This window comes from Pongo abelii, chromosome 5, assembly GCF_028885655.2.
Source record: "Pongo abelii isolate AG06213 chromosome 5, NHGRI_mPonAbe1-v2.0_pri, whole genome shotgun sequence".
NCBI lineage: Eukaryota > Metazoa > Chordata > Mammalia > Primates > Hominidae > Pongo > Pongo abelii.
The window spans coordinates 84054005-84070193 of record NC_071990.2 but is presented as its reverse complement, the minus strand read 5'-3'; the positions used below and the strand labels follow the sequence as shown (position 1 = coordinate 84070193).

General features: G+C 40.7%; 1 protein-coding gene across 1 annotated transcript in view; it reads left to right on the top strand.

Moving 5' to 3' along the window:
• The window catches only part of ME1 (malic enzyme 1), a 227641-nt gene that overhangs the window by 69571 nt on the left and 141881 nt on the right, over window positions 1–16189 (top strand). The window contains exon 4 of the mRNA XM_024248638.3: window positions 14381–14456. Within this exon, the coding sequence (XP_024104406.3) occupies window positions 14381–14456 (76 nt within the window). The remainder of the gene's footprint in view (window positions 1–14380; window positions 14457–16189) is intronic.

Sequence of the window (16189 nt, the reverse complement as noted above, 5' to 3'; positions counted from 1 at the left end):
GAAAAATTATATGACAATATGATAAGCATCATAGTAGAGAAAAACAGCAGGGTTCTATGGGATTTCTGAGGGATTCCAAACTCAGATTGAGAATGTTGGTCAGGAAATATTTCCAAGAGGAGCTAACACTTGAACTGCCTTTGGTAAGCAATTAGGAGCTAGCCTAGCAGTGAAAAGGAGCTGGAGGTATTGGACAGATGCCTAAATGAATCCTTAAAACATCACTCAGAGTTGGAAACCAGATAGTTCTCAGGCTTAGTTGATCAAATGCCAAGAACAGGGTAGGAACCTTAATGGGAGATGAAGCCAAATTATCTGATGTAGCAGAAGCTGAGACAAAGTGGACTTTGAAAATGAGTCCAAGGATTGGAGCAAAGCAAGGATTCCCTAGGCGTTCACTGTTCATTAGAGTAAAAAAGAGAAGAGTTGAACATTGGAGCCTGGAGAATGCCAGCATTTAAGGGGTAAGCAGAAACAAAGAGACTATGAAGAAGACTGAGGAGTAGCCAGAGACTGACAGTGTCAGGGTAAACCGGACTAGAGGACAGAGACACTGACCCTTATTTACTAATACTGTAATGAAGGTAATAATTGGGATACAGATGGAAGGAAGTTTATAAGTAGATAGCTAAAAGCTGAATCTCTGTTTATCTTTGGAGCAAATGAAAGTGTACTAATCTATTGAGAGTATAGAGGGGTGGGAGTGAGGGACACGGGAAATATGAAGTAGCTCTTGTGAAGAATCTAAGTATAGCTAGTAAGGAACTCCTGGCCTCAAGTGATCCTCCCATTTTGCCCTCCCAAAGTGCTAGGCTTACAGGCACATGCCACTGCACCCAGCCAACAGTAAATAATTATAGTTTGTTTTTGTGTACCTTACACTAGTTTTTCTGTGTTCCTTGGAGATAACAGCAACAGTCAGGCTGCACCCCTCTCTGCATCATGCTCTTTCATTCTCTCATTGAAAGGGCTGGGAACTCTGCATGAAATGTTGAAGACTGGGCAGGGTTAAGAACACCCACATAGGGCCAGGCGCAGTGGTTCATGCCTGTAATCCCAGCACTTTGGGAGGCCAAGGCAGGTGGATCACCTGAGCTCAGGAGTTCAAGACCAGCCTGGCCAACAGGGTGAAACCCTATCTCTACTAAAAATACAAAAAATTAGCCGAGGGTGGTGGCAGAAGCCTATAATCCCAGCTACTCAGGAGGCTGAGGCAGGAGAATTGGTTGAACCCGGAAGGTGGAGGTTGCAGTGAGCCAACATCGCGCCGCTGCACTCCAGCCTGGGCAACAAGAGTGATACTTTGTCTCAAAAAAAAGAACACCCACATAGGTTGGTGGCCTGCCTCAGGGTGTGAGGACAAGTGAGGTGACAGGAGAATCTGTGTAGGAGGGCAGTCCAGTGCCAGGTGACAGAGCCCCAGTGGGATGAGGAGGACTTCCAGGTAGGAGAGCTACTTACTTCAGAGATTGGTGTCTGAGTGAGGTGAGTGGGGCATCAACTTGGGGAGGGGAGGCAATTGGTTTCATTCAGGAGGACTGATCAAATAAGTATTAAGCATAATGGAAGCTAGGTTTCTCACTATAAGAAAAAATGAAAACTGAAGGGAGACAACCAGAATGAACCCTATTGGAAGTATTGCTGCAAATTTATGTTTTTGATAGATAGATAGATAGATAGACGATAGATAGATAGATAGATATGTGTATACACACATATTCACATACATATGTATGAAATGTATATGTACCTATATATAGTTTCTAGCTCTGTCCATTGGGTTGGCCTGGAAGCAGCAACACACCTGGATCGGTGAGCACATGGTGGAACACTCACATCTAAATAGCATTCTCTACCAAAAGGCACCAGAACTCCTTAGAAAAATTGCTGACTCCAGGGCTGTGCCAGAGTAAGTAAAAGATGAGTTTCGGATATGTACTGAAAAGTAAGAAAGTGCTTGAAAAATGATCAGTGTATTAGTCAGGGTTCTCTAGAGGGACAGAACTAATGGAACATATATATATAGGGGAGTTTATTAAGTATTAACTCACACAATCACAAGGTCCTACAATAGGCTGTCTGCAGGCTGAGGAGCAAGGAGAGTCAGTCTGAGTTCCAAAGCTGAAGAACTTGGAGTTCAATGTTTGAGGGCAGGAAGTATCCAGCACAACAGAAAGATGTAGGGTAGGGGAGGCTAGGCCAGTCTCTCTTTTCACATTTTTCTGCCTGCTTATATTCTAGCCATGCTGGCAGCTGATTAGATGGTGCCCACCAAGATTAAGGGTGGGTCTGCCTTTCCCAGCCCACTGACTCAAATGTTAATCTCCTTTGGCCACACCCTCACAGACACACCCAGGATCAATACTATGTGTTTTTTAATCCCATCAAGTTGACACTCAGTATTAATCATCACAAGTCCACCCCTTGTCAACTTGAACCCATACGCATCTCCTGAGATCATACATAATCTTCAAATAAAGGCAATAATAAGGTCATAATTATGCTTAACATAATACAACTGTCCTTCCTACAACCAGAAACGCACCAATCCCCAACCCAAATACTGTTACATAAAGTTAACAATACTTAAATGCTGATGTGCAGTTAATAAATCTTATGTCACATGATAAAGGAGGAAGGAAATAAAATGAAGATATTTTCTTAGTACAAGTGTATACATACACAAACATGTTTCTAACAAAAGAAGGAGGAAATATCCATGACAATTACAGTCCTCCTTTCTGCAACTGGTCACGTGGTTGTAGTTGGTATTGATGACTACCTTCTACTACCCATTCTGTATTCCCTTTGCCTTCGGCAAACACCTCAGCAGATCGTAGTTTTTTTCCTGGTGGAGTGACCCAAACCTCCATTCCTCAAGGGTCTGGGTCATGTGTAATCCTGCCTGGATTGGGCTGTTGTAGTTTCTCATTGACCTTAATCACAGGGCATGGTAATACTAAGAGAAGCCCTAATGGATCTCTTGTATTCCATCAATACTCTTCCTTACCTCCATTGTGGAGTAGTAGACTGATTTCATCTTGATAGTCCAGGTCAATCACCCCAGCCAACACTGTTACTCCATTCTTAGCCTGTTGACTTAAAGGTATGAGGAGCCCAAAGTATCTAGGTGGCAATCGTAACTTCCAGTTTAATGGAATCATTGTTGTGTCTCCTGGTGGCAGCATTCCTCCCTCTGGAACTAAGACCTCTAGGCCAGCAGAACGTAATCTTGCGGGAACAGGAAGCAAAAATTTTGCTAGTGGATCACTAGGGATGATGGTGAGTGGTGCCACTTCCACCCCTTGATTCCTGGACTGGTTAACCCTGGCTATGGGAGAAACAGTGCCATATATTGGATGCTGATTCAAAGCATCCATGGCCTTCTGGAGAACTTTACCTCAGCCCTGCAAAGTATTGTCACCTAGTTGGCATTGTAACTGTGACTTCAAAAGGCCGTTTCACCATTCTATCAATCCAGCTGCTTCAGGATGATAGGAAACATGGTAAGACCAGTGAATTCCATGAGCATGAGCCCACTGCCACACTTCTTTAGCCATAAAGTGAGTGCCTTTGTTAGAGGCAATGCTGTGTGTAATACCATGATGGTGTATAAGGCATTCTGTGAGTCCACGGATGGTAGTCTTGGCAGAAGCATTGCATGCAGGATAGGCAAACTCATATCCAGAGTAAGTGTCTATTTCAGTGAGGACAAACCTCTGTCCTTTCCATGATGGAAGAAATCCAATATAATCAACCTGCCACTAAGTAGCTGGCTGATCACCCCAAGGAATGGCACCATATCGAGGGCTCAGTGTTGCTCTCTGCTGCTGGCAAATTGGGCGCTTAGCAGTGGCCATAGCCAGGTCAGCCTTGGTGAGCGGAAGTCCATGTTGCTGAGCCCATACGTAACCTCCATCCCTGCCACCATGGGTACTTTGTTCATGGGCCCATTGGGTGATGACGGGGTGCCTGGGGAAAGAGGCTGAGTGGTGTCCACAGAACGGGTCATGTCCTATCACTTGATTATTAAAATCCTCTTCTGCTGAGGTCACCCGTTAGTGAGCACTCACATGGGATACAAATATCTTCACAGTTTTGACCACAGAGGTCCATCTACATACCTCTTCCCCAAATTTCTTTGTTACCAATTTTCCAATCATGCTTCTTCCAAGTCCCTGACCATCCAGGAAACCTACAGCCCATGAATCCGTATATAATCGCACATCTGACCATGTCTCCTTTGATGCAAAGTGCGCAACCAGTTGCATTGCTTGAAGTTCTGCCCACTGGGCATATTCCCCTTCACTGCTGTCCTTCAGGGATGTCCTAAAAAGGGGCTGTAGTGCTGTAACTGTCCACTTTCGGGTGGTATCTGCATATCGTGCAGAACCACCTGTGAACCAGCCCCTTCTCTTCCTCTGTCAACTGATCATAGGGAACTCCCCATGAGGCCAGCGGTGCAGGCTGGGGGAGAGAAGTCAAGGTGGCAGGAGTGGAGACCGTGGACACGTGAGCCACTTCCTCATGTAACTTACTTGTGCCTTCAGGACCTGCTCAAGCCCAGTCACCTATATACCACTTCCATCTGATGATGGAATGCTGCTGTGCATGGCCCGCTTTATGGCTGCATGGATCAGAAAGCACCCAGTTCATGATAGGCAGTTCAGGTCACATGGTGACTTGATGACCCATAGTCAAATGTTCAGTTTCCACCAAAGCCCAGTAACAGGCCAGGAGCTGTCTCTCAAAAGGAGCTTATTTATCTGCAGAAGATGGCAGGGCCTTGCCCTAAAATCCTAGAGGCCACCACTGTGATTCACCTATGGGGGCTTGCCAAAGGTTCCAAACAGCATCCCTGTCTGCCACTGACACTTCAAGCACCATTGGGTCTGCTGGGTCATATGGCCCAAGTGGCAGAGGAGCTGGCACAGCAGCCTGGACCTGTTGCAGAGCCTTTTCCTGTTCTGGACCCCACTCAAAAGTGGCAGCCTTTCAGGTCACTTGATAAATGGGCTGGAGTAATACACCCAAATGAGGAATGTGTTGCCTCTCAAATCCAAATTGGCCCACTAGGCATTATGCCTTTTTCTTGGTTGTAGGACAGGCCAAATGCAGCAACTTATCCTTCACCTTAGAAGGAATATCTTGACAGTCCCCACACCACTGGATCCCTAGAAATTTTACTGAGGTAGAAGATCCCTGAATTTTAGTTGGATTTATTTCCCATCCTCTGGCACGCAAATATCTCACCAATACATTCAGTGTGTTTGCTACTTCTTACTCACTGGATGCAATCAGCATAATGTCATCAATGTAATGGACCAGTGTCATATCTTGCAGAAGAGAAAAGTGATCAAGGTCTCTCCGAATAAGATTATGATACAAAGCTGGAGAGTTGATAACCCCTGAGGTAGAACAGTAAAGGTATATTGCTGGCCTTGCTAGCTGAAGGCAAATTTCTTCTGGTGGACCTTATGGACAGGAATGGAGAAAAAGGCATTTGCCAAGTCAATGGCGGCATACCAGGAACCAGGAGATGTGTTAATTTGCTCAAGCAATGAAACCACATGTGGTACAGGTACAGCAGCTGCAATTGGAGTCACCACTTGGTTAAGCTTACAATAATCTACTGTCATTCTCTATGATCTATCTGTCTTCTGCACAGGACAAATGGAAGAGTTGAATGGGGATGTGGTAGGAAACAGCACCCCTGCATCTTTCAAATCCTTGATGGTGGCACTAATCTCTGCAATCCCTCCAGGGATGTGATATAGTTTTTGATTTACTATTTAGGTAGAGGCAGCTCTAATGGTTTCCATTTGGACTTTCCTACCATAATAGCCCTCACCCTACCAGTCAGGGAGCCAATGTGGGGGTTCTGCCAGCTGCTAAGTATGTCTATGCCAATTATGCATTTCTGGCACTGGGGAAATAACCATAGGATAAGTCCAGGGACTCACTGTAAGTTGGACCTGAGCTAAAACTCCATTAATTACCTGACCTCCATAAGCCCCTACTTTAACTGGAGGACCACAGTAATGTTTGGGGTCCCCTGGAATCAGCATCAGCTCAGAGCCATTGTCCAGTAGTCCCCAAAATGTCTGATCATTTCCCTTTCCCCATTGCACAGTTACCCTGGTAAAAGGCCAGAAGTCTCCTTGGGGAAGGATGGGAGAAAGATTCACTGCATAAATTGTCAGTAATGTAGTGGCGTCCTTCCTCCAGGGGATCTGGACTCCCCTTCATTCAAGGGATTGTGGGTTTGTAAATTGGCTCAAGTCTGGAAATTGATTGAGGGGTCATGATTCTCTGTTTTTTTAATTCAAATTAGTCTTTTGTCCATTCGACCTAGAAGTTTTCAGATTGTATAGATTAAGTAGGAACGCAGTAGGTTTCCTATCAATTTCACTTCTAGCTCTACACAAGTCAGAATATTCTGATTGCTGCTTTGCCTCTGCCCTCTATTATGGTAGCTCCACCCACCTTGCCTTTGAAGGTTGAGTGTGGCCACTTGGCCCATGCCACTTCAGGATCCAATTATTCCCATTGTATTTAAATTTTGTAGTTGAGTGACTCTAGTTCCCATGTTAGATCTGACATGCAGAGGAAAGTAAATGCAAGGCTTTTCAAAGATGTAGGTGCTGCCCTCACAAATCTGTTTTGCAAGACATTGGTCAAGGGTATATCTTCTGGACCCACCCTACTGGGATGAGTCAGTCTAAAGTGACTAATCCACTCCACCACCCCAATCTCCCTAAGCCTTTGGATCCCTTCCTCTACATTAAACCAAGGCAGATCAGGCATTTCCAGCTCACTCACAGTGGGCAATCTTTTAATCCATATTTCAGCTAACCAAGTAAATAAACCATTAGAACTTTTTGTAACCCCCCGAGCTGCAACATTAAATGTAGAGTTCCTATTTAGTGGCCCCAAATCAATAAATTCAGCCTGATACAACTCTATTTTCCTTCCACCATTATCCCACACCCTTAATATCCACTCCCATGCCTGTTCTCCAGATTTCTGCTGATATAAATTGGAAAACTCAAGCAGTTCTTTTCAAGCGTAATGCACCTCCTCATGGGTCACACTTTCAACCTCACCTCTAGGGGCCTGCCGGGACTTTAGTCTAGTTATAGGTCTAGAAGCAAACAGAGGTGTTGGGGGTGGCTCCTGAGGAGAATCAACATTATCTTGAGTGCCTCTGCCCAGCTGCCGCATCATCTGGGATGTGAAGAGCGCCTCTGCCTGACCGCCCCTGCCTGACCACCCTGTCTGGGAAGTGAGAAGTGCCTCTGCCTGGCTCCTGCCCTGTCTGGGATGTGAGGAGTGCCTCTGACCAGCCGCCCCATCTGGGAAGTGATGTGCCCCTCTGCCCAGCTGCCCACCGTCTGAGAAGTGAGGAGCGCCTCTGCCCGGCTGCTGTGCAACCTTCCAAGTGTGAAGTGACGGCCTTGTGTGTGATCTTTTCTGTCTTCCCCAAGTTTGCATTTTCGACATTAAAGTTTACTTTTTAATTAAAAGTTTAAATTGGAGAATATAAAAAGAAAAAAGAAAAAAAAACATTATCTTGCCTGGCAGCTGCCTCAGGGAGGCCATCACTGTTGCCTCAGGTAGCGCAGGGTTTATCTCCTCAGACAAAGGTGGAAAGGCTGATGGCAGCATGGGTCCAAGAGGGGATGTTGCCACTACTGGAGATGGGGAAGCTGTTCCTTCTGGCACAAAGAGTTCATCACAGTTTACAAACTCAGTGTCCCCAGTTTCATCAGGGTCCTCCCACACATCCCCATTCCAAGTTGCATGGCCATCACTGTTGCCTCAGGTAGCGCAGGGTTTATCTCCTCAGACAAAGGTGGAAAGGCTGATGGCAGCATGGGTCCAAGAGGGGATGTTGCCACTACTGGAGATGGGGAAGCTGTTCCTTCTGGCAAAAAGAGTTCATCACAGTTTACAAACTCAGTGTCCCCAGTTTCATCAGGGTCCTCCCACACATCCCCATTCCAAGTTGCATGGTCCCATTCTTTTCCAGTCAATGCCCTCACTTTAACAGTAGACACCTGGCAAGGCTGTGCATGCACCTTTCATTGCAGGTCAGCCACTTGCGCAATAAGAGCTTGTGTCTGTTTTTCCACAATTTCAGCTCTTTCTCTTAGCAGATCTGAGGCTCAGTATATGCTTCTGAAGCCAGGAGATAGAATCTCTGAGTTCATCATTTTCTTTCATAACTTTGTCCACTGAACTTAGGAGCAACCAACCAGCTTTATTATGGTCCTTGGTTCACCACATAGGCTCAAAGGTATTAGGTATAGAGTCACTAAACTCCTTGCCTCTCATGAGTGATGAATCAGGAGTGACAAATGCATTTATTTTGCGTAACAGTGTAAACAGTTCACGCCAAGGACTATTAGTGTTTTCCATGCTATTAGAAATAGAGTCCTTAGCATTTCGTGGTCTAATCATATTAGGCAGCCAACTCCCCAAACCCCAAAACCAATGAAAGAACTCCATCCTTAATATTCTTTTCCACTAGAACCACTCCTTGTACCAAAATCTGTATTAGTCAGGGTTCTCTAGAGGGACAGAACTAATGGAATATGTATATATATAGAGAGAGGGGAGTTTATTAAGTATTAACTAACATGATCACAAGGTCTCACAATAGGCCATCTGCAGGCTGAGGAGCAAGGAGAGCCAGTCCAAGTTCCAAAGCTGAAGAACTTGGAGTTCGATGTTCAAGGGCAGGAAGCATCCAGCACGGGAGAAAGATGTAGGCTGGGAGGCTAGGCCAGCCTCTCTTTTCACATTTTTCTGCCTGCTTATATTGTAGCCACACTGGCAGCTGATTAGTTTGTGCCCACCCAGATTAAGGGTGGGTCTGCCTTTCCCAGCCCACTGACTCAAATATTAACCTTCCTTGGCAACACCCTCACAGACACACCCAGGATCAATACTTTATATCCTTCAGTCCCATCAAGTTGACACTCAGTATTAACCATCACAATTGGGATATCTCAAAAGCCATAGAAGCCAGCTTGAAGGGCGTCCCTCTGGCAAATCTGGGACAATTTGGCCATCAGATACATTATATTTGCAATAGATTAAAACCTATTGAATAAGATAATAAACCATGAGCCCATACTGATCTGAATAAATTGAAAGTTGGATGAAGAAACAGTATGCTTACAGAGTTTTGAAGAATCCTTTCACAAAATACTTGTTAAATACAAAGGTGAAAAAGAATGACTTTACAGTAAAGAAGCCCGGAGGACACCACTTTAATCAAGTGTTAAATGTTAACATCATCACTAATAGGACCAGTCAGCAATGGTGCCACCTGATAGTAAACAATGAGAAGAAGCCAGCATCACTTCTGTAATATTACTGCAAAAGATGTATAATCTCAATCTAATTATGAGCAAACAACATGCAAACTCAAATAGAGGGACATTCTATAAAAACACTAAATTGTTCATAAGTATCAATGTCGTGAAAGTCAAGGAAAGACTGAGGAAATGTGATTGACCAAAGAGACCTGACAACTAAATGCTGTGCAGCATTTTGAACTACTCTTTATTATGAAGGACAATATTGGAACAACTGGTGAAATGTGAATGAGGTCTGAGGATTAGATGGTAATAATGTGTCAATATTAATTTTCTGGTTAAGATTATGTAGGAGGATATTTTTATTTGTAGGAAATGCATTACATCATTTGGTAGTGATGCGGCATCATGTTGGCTATTTAAATCATAGTTCAGGAAAAAAACCAATTTTATGTAATGTACTTCAAAGAAGAATTCAAAGAATTTACTGCACTTAATGATCATATTGATCTATGCTTTCTTAACATTTTTTCCCCTTGACTTCTTTTGGCTTCAGAAACACTGGTTGTCTTACCTGTTAGGTCATCTTCTTCTCAAAGGCCATTCTTAGTCACCTTACTCTTTTATTGTGGGTACTAATTTGTAATGTTTTTCCTTGGCCTTCTCTTCTTTCCCCTTTAATAATTTCTTCTATTTCTTTCAACTCTAGGCATATCTATCCTAAATCTGCATCTTTATCCTAGCTATTTCCTGATCTTTAGACCTACATTTTACTTGAAGTTAGCTTTTTTTAGTACTTCTTTTTCTGTCAATCCAGACCTTTGGTATATAACTCAGCGTTGGGTTAACTCTCAGGGCTCACTAATGCATACTCATATTTTGTGAAAAATGTGGGGTTTACTTTTCTTATTTCAAAAAGATAGTAAAATTGGCTTCTGTAATGGAACAGAGGGTTATTAAGAAAATTTCAGAATGGCTACTACCTGTACTGATCCAGGATCAGGGTCATAAACTTATCTCCAAAATGAAATACAAGTTTGATTACAGTAGAAAGTTGCATGTTATAAAAAGGTGAATTTTATCTTGATATGAAACAAACTTTTAGGGATATTATCGGAGATAACATGAAGAAGTAAGAATATTATCTCATCTCCCAAATCTGTTTTGAAGGAAGAGGTTATGAGAAAAATTTGAACTATATATATGAAAAAGCGTCCATATTTTAAAATTGTCTCAGTTCTAACATGAAACAAGAACAAAAATAGGAGTATTCTTAGTTGGCATGTTTAAAATTAAACATTTTAAATTGATCAAGAATAACAGGGATGGTGAGAATGTATTCATTATAATTCCATTCATTAAAAAATATTGATAAATACCTTTCTTATTTAAACTTTTTTATTTTATAACTGTATATATGTATATGTTGAAAATTAATGTTTTTATATCCAACTGTATACCAGAAAGTATGAGTCACTTCTGTGCCAAAACACTTTTGGATATCTCATTCGGTTTCTAATTATGAAGACATTTCAGGAAGTATTGCAAATAACTCAAATAGCCCTCCCAAAATGCTTGGTTTTGGTGGGAAGTTACAGGTCCTTTATTTGTTGAACTCTCTTCAAAAGTAAAAATTCTTTCTATGAATGAATCTCTACTCAGTGCAAGAGATTACAGGTGGCCAAATGACTCTTCTTCTGAAGCTGAACTCAGATATAATAAATATTGGCATTTAATTGGTGTTAATTTTGGTGTAATTTATTGTCTCTCTTATTTAAAAAAATGGTGTTTCCTGAAACCAGTGTTACTTGGAAAACCTTGGCTAACTAACAAGTTCCTGAGAAATATTATTGGATACCCCAAAGCCCTGACTTGACCACTGTGCAAGCTATGCATGTAACAAAATTGCACTTGTACCCCCTAAATTTATACAAATAAAAAATAGCATATTGCCAAGAATGTCTTAATAATTCAACAAAAGTGCCTGCTTTAAAAAGTCCAAAAATATTTTAATTTTATAATTATTTATTGAGATCCTGCTGATTTTATAGGCTCACATTGGACTATGACAGGGATCCAAAAGAAATATATACCTTATAAAGAACTTATAATCAATTTTGAGAAACAAAATACATTCATATGAAACAGCAAGAAAACCATGAAAGGGTATAATGTAGTGTCAGCTTAGTAAGTTAATATTCTTGTTGAGTCAGACAGTCATCAGTAATCTTCCTATAGCACTGACGTAATTTTGGGTTACTTAATGAGTCAGTATTAGTCTGGATTTATTTCATGTTTTCTGTGCTTTATAATATTTGATTATAAAAGCTTTATTTTTCAGCACTGAAGTCAGCACATATTGTTGGATACATACTACTTGCTAGCACACTTATAGGCATCGGGATTACAAATGTAAGCAAAATAGAGATTCTTTGTACTTAAGCACTTTACTGCTTTGTGTGTACATGTACGCTGGGTGATGATGCCAGGGAAGACGCAGACAGTTAACATTTGAATACATAAATAAATAACTCCAGATATTTTTAAGTATTATGAAGGAGATAAAAATGTTGGGGTGGAGGTGCACTGACTACTGTTATCAGAGAAGGCCTGTCTGAGGAGCCAAGATTTTAGCTGAAGATTGAATAATGAGAAAGAATTAAGTAGGTAGTTAGATTTATAGTTTGGAGCTCAAGGAGAGGTCTAGAGTGATGATAGAAGTTTGAGAGTCATTACTATGAATATGATATTTAAAACCACGAGAGGCCAAGTGCAGTAGCTCACCCCTGTAATCCCAACACTGGGAAGCTGAGGCAGGTGGATCACTTGAGGTCAGGAGTTCAAGACCACCCTGGCAAACATGGTGAAACCCCATCTCATGTCTACTAAAAATACAAAAATTAGCTAGGCGTGGTGGCAGGCGCCTGTAATCCTAGCCACTTGAGAGGCTGAGGCAGGAGAATCGCTTGAACCCAGGAGGCAGAGGCTGCAGTGAGCCAAGATTGTGCCACTGCACTCCAACCTGGGTGACAGAGCGAGACACTTTCAAAAATAAACAACCAACCATGAGAGTGCTTAAGTTACATCAGTGAGTGTAGCTGGAGAAGAGAGGAGTATAGAGCCCTGAAACAGTTCAACATTAAGAAGGCAGAGAGGAGGAGGAGGCAGCAAAGGAACCTGAGAAGAAGCAGGTAGTGATTAGGAGGAAACGTAGGCAAATGTGGTATCTCAGCAGCTAGAAAAGAAAGTGTTTCACAAAAGGGAAAACCAACAATGTCAAACAGTCAAGAGGTCAAATGAGATGAGAGTTGAGAGCTGACCTTTGCCTGACCACTTTCTGCTCAAGGAAACAGATTAGAAAAATGGCTCATTTTAGGTCTGGGCAGAACATTTTCAAAACAGACCTGAAACATTTGATCATAACAGAGCAAGGAATCTATCCAAAACTACTATAGACATGTCAAAAGGACTCAGGGGACAGCATGAAGAGTCTTTCACTTGCTCAAGATGAGATAATATGAATATCAATAAGGAAAATAACTATAATGGATTGAAACACATCAAATATGTTTAAATCCGTGAGTTCAAATTGATCAAAAAAAGAAAACCAACAACAAAACCACACACACATACACACAACAACAACAACAACTAAGTGGAAACCTCTGAAGAAATCTAGTTAACCAGCTTTTTAATTTAAAAACTGATAAAGAGAATCAAGCATTTTTCCTTTTTCTATATCAACCATATCCTTGGGTACCCAAATAGCAGATGTGGTGAAATTTCTTTTTAAAGGGGTGTTCCAGTAAATAGATAATGAATGATACAACTGGAATATCACCATTTTGTAATGCCAGATGAATTCATGAATTTAGACATTTAGCAAAATAAGCTACTAACATCACAAAAAGGAATACCAAATATGGTGTGCCTTCTGATAACATCAACCCATGAAATGTCTTGTCCAAAAAAAATTGAACATGAATCTGATTATGCTTCTAGATTCAATTTTCAATTACCAATTTTCCAAGAATACAGAAGAAAGATTAACATGTTAACCTATATCATAGGGATGTAATTAGCCAAATCCGTATTGAGGGAAACTCTACCAGACAAATTAAACAATGGTGCCTATGGAAGGTTTATGATTTGGTGATAAAACAATAAATTAACTATAAAGGATGTGATACCATAAAAGTGAGGATAGTGGTTACACTTAGAAGGGAAGAGTCTTCGGGAGAAAGCCTGGGGATGGGTTTTGGGTAGCTGGCAAGATTCTGTTTAAATGAATATTATGTAGAAAGGTGGTTGTCTTATAACAATTCATTAAGCTGTATGTGGTTCTCTGTATGTGAGTTATATTTAACAATACTAGAGCAAAACTTTTAAATGAGGATAAGGCATTTACATATTTCAAATTCTATTATTTTAATTTGTGAAGTTACTTGTTAAGATTTTGTAGGAAATGGGAGGGGCAAGCAGTGTTAAAGACTTGAGAGTAAATAACAGAGTTGTAAACGGCAACTAAGATCACAAATCAAAGAAATCAAGTGAGCTCCACATGAAAGAACTGCTCAGCATTAGTCAGTCACTTCAGCCATCTCTAACACATGTTCTCATCTTCATGTCGAAAATGGATTAGGTGGAATATACATTGGAAATACCTGTTTACAGATGCTTCATGTTGCTTTTCAAAGTGCTTTTGTATATATTATATCATGACAGATTCTAAATGAATTTGTGAGTGGAACTGATAATGGTATCTAAATTCTCTGTGCATAAAAATAGTGAATGTTTATTAATTTAAAAATATTTTAAAATATCTAAGAGAACAAATCTCCCTTTATTGTAGATGTCAATATATTATTTCAAGTAATTTCTCCCTTACTTATAAGAATTCCTGCCCCTTATTTGTTTAAGGAAATAATGTCCACTAGTTTGATAAAAATTGAGATAAATTAAATTCTTGTTTGAAAAAAATTTTAAGATATTCATGATAGTTTGACAGGCCTGAAGTAAATGTAAACTACTCCTTTTTTTTTTTTTTTCTGCAGAGGTCTCTTTATTAGTATCCACGATCGAGGGCATATTGCTTCAGTTCTCAACGCATGGCCAGAAGATGTCATCAAGGTAAATTATCATGTTTTTCCACTATAGCAAATTTTTTCTTTTTTCTGTCCCATAAAACAGTTTAAAATATACTGACAATTCTCATGATAATAGGTAGCATTCATTAGCTTTTCTAGTGAATATCACCTAATTTATGTCCCTTTGATTTTTACATAGTGGGTTAATTTTATTCTGATGCCATTTAGATACTAAGTTTTCCTATTATTTCTATCTAATTTCTTAGTACCTCCATTCTAAGTAATGATAAATGTTGAATATGTTATAGCATCTGAATTTCTTTAAGCAAACCCGTAAATTCTATTTGTTGTGTTTAATTATCCACTTAGAGGAATCCAAGTAGGCAAGAAAAAAAGTCTGTTAATTCATTTCTTTTATCATTATGACTTTAAGTAGTTCATTTGACTTACCTCTGTAAGTGAGCTAATGAAAATAAAAGTAATAATAGTACCTGACATTTGGTAGCATTCTGAATGAGACTTTTTACATGGATTAACTCTTATAATAATAATAATTGATTGAGGAAAGAAAGGCACAGATGGGTTACAAAGTAGCTTAAGATAGTGGTGGGAACTGCATGCAGGCCCCAGAGCTGGCCTCTGAATCCCTGTTCTTAGACACAGGGCTATGCCATCTTCCTTGTCTAAGGGAGGTGAGAAGTGTTTGTTCTCCCTTTGGTTCCCTCTTTCTTTTCTGTTGAGTGCCTAGCAACTTTGTGGTATCTTTTAGTACCAGGATGGAATAAATCAATGCCTTTTGGTGGTACAAAGGCACTTCAGCTATAACTTCTGAATGTAAGTCCGTTAATGATCTTTTTAAAATTATTTTAATTTTTTAGAGACAAAGTCCCACTATGTTGCTCAGTCTGGTCTTGAACTCCTGACCTCACGCAGTCCTCCTGCCTGAGCTTCCCAAAGTATTGAAACTATAGGTGTGAGCTACCATGCCTGGGTGATCTTTCCTATTTGAGACATTGTGGCTGTAATTGATTAATTTGGTTCTCTAGGGCTCATGCTAGGAAAACTTGTAAATTAAAATGGTTTTTATTATTTCTAGTGTCCTCAATTTTTTTTTTTTTTTTTTTTTTTTGCTTTCTCCACCTAAGTTGCTTCCTCAGCTTTTCTGCTATCAACAAGACCATGTTATCCACAGATTCTGGTCTTAGAAACTACCCTAAGAAACATCTTAATTGTATAAAGCATAAATGTCTGATCACCTAAGGATGTTTACTTTTAATCAGGAATCTAAAGAAAATTTAAGGAATCAACAAGTTGGCCAGAAGTGGTGGCTCAGGCCTGTGATCCCAACACTTTGGGAGGCTGAGGTGGGTGGGAGGATTGCTTGAGCTCAGGAGTTTGAGACCAGCCTGGGCAACATAGTGAGACTCCATTTCTAGAACAAATTTAAAAATTAGCTGGAATGGTGGTGCATGCCTGTAGTCCCAGCTACTTGGCATGCACCCAGCTACTTGGGAGGCTGAAGTGGGAGGATCACTTGAGCTCGGGAGTTCAATTCTGCAATGTACTATGATCACACCACTACACTCTAGCCTGGGCAACAGAGTGAGACCCTGTCTCAGAGAAAAACAAATAAACAAGAATTAACAAGTCAATAGAGGAAATAGTTCTGCAGTAGAGAGTTCTAGTCAATATCCCTGTAATCATAACAGCTAGGCAGTAAGCTATCACACCATGTTTCTTGTTCTTCCAACTAGCTGATCTCTGCATCTTTAACTT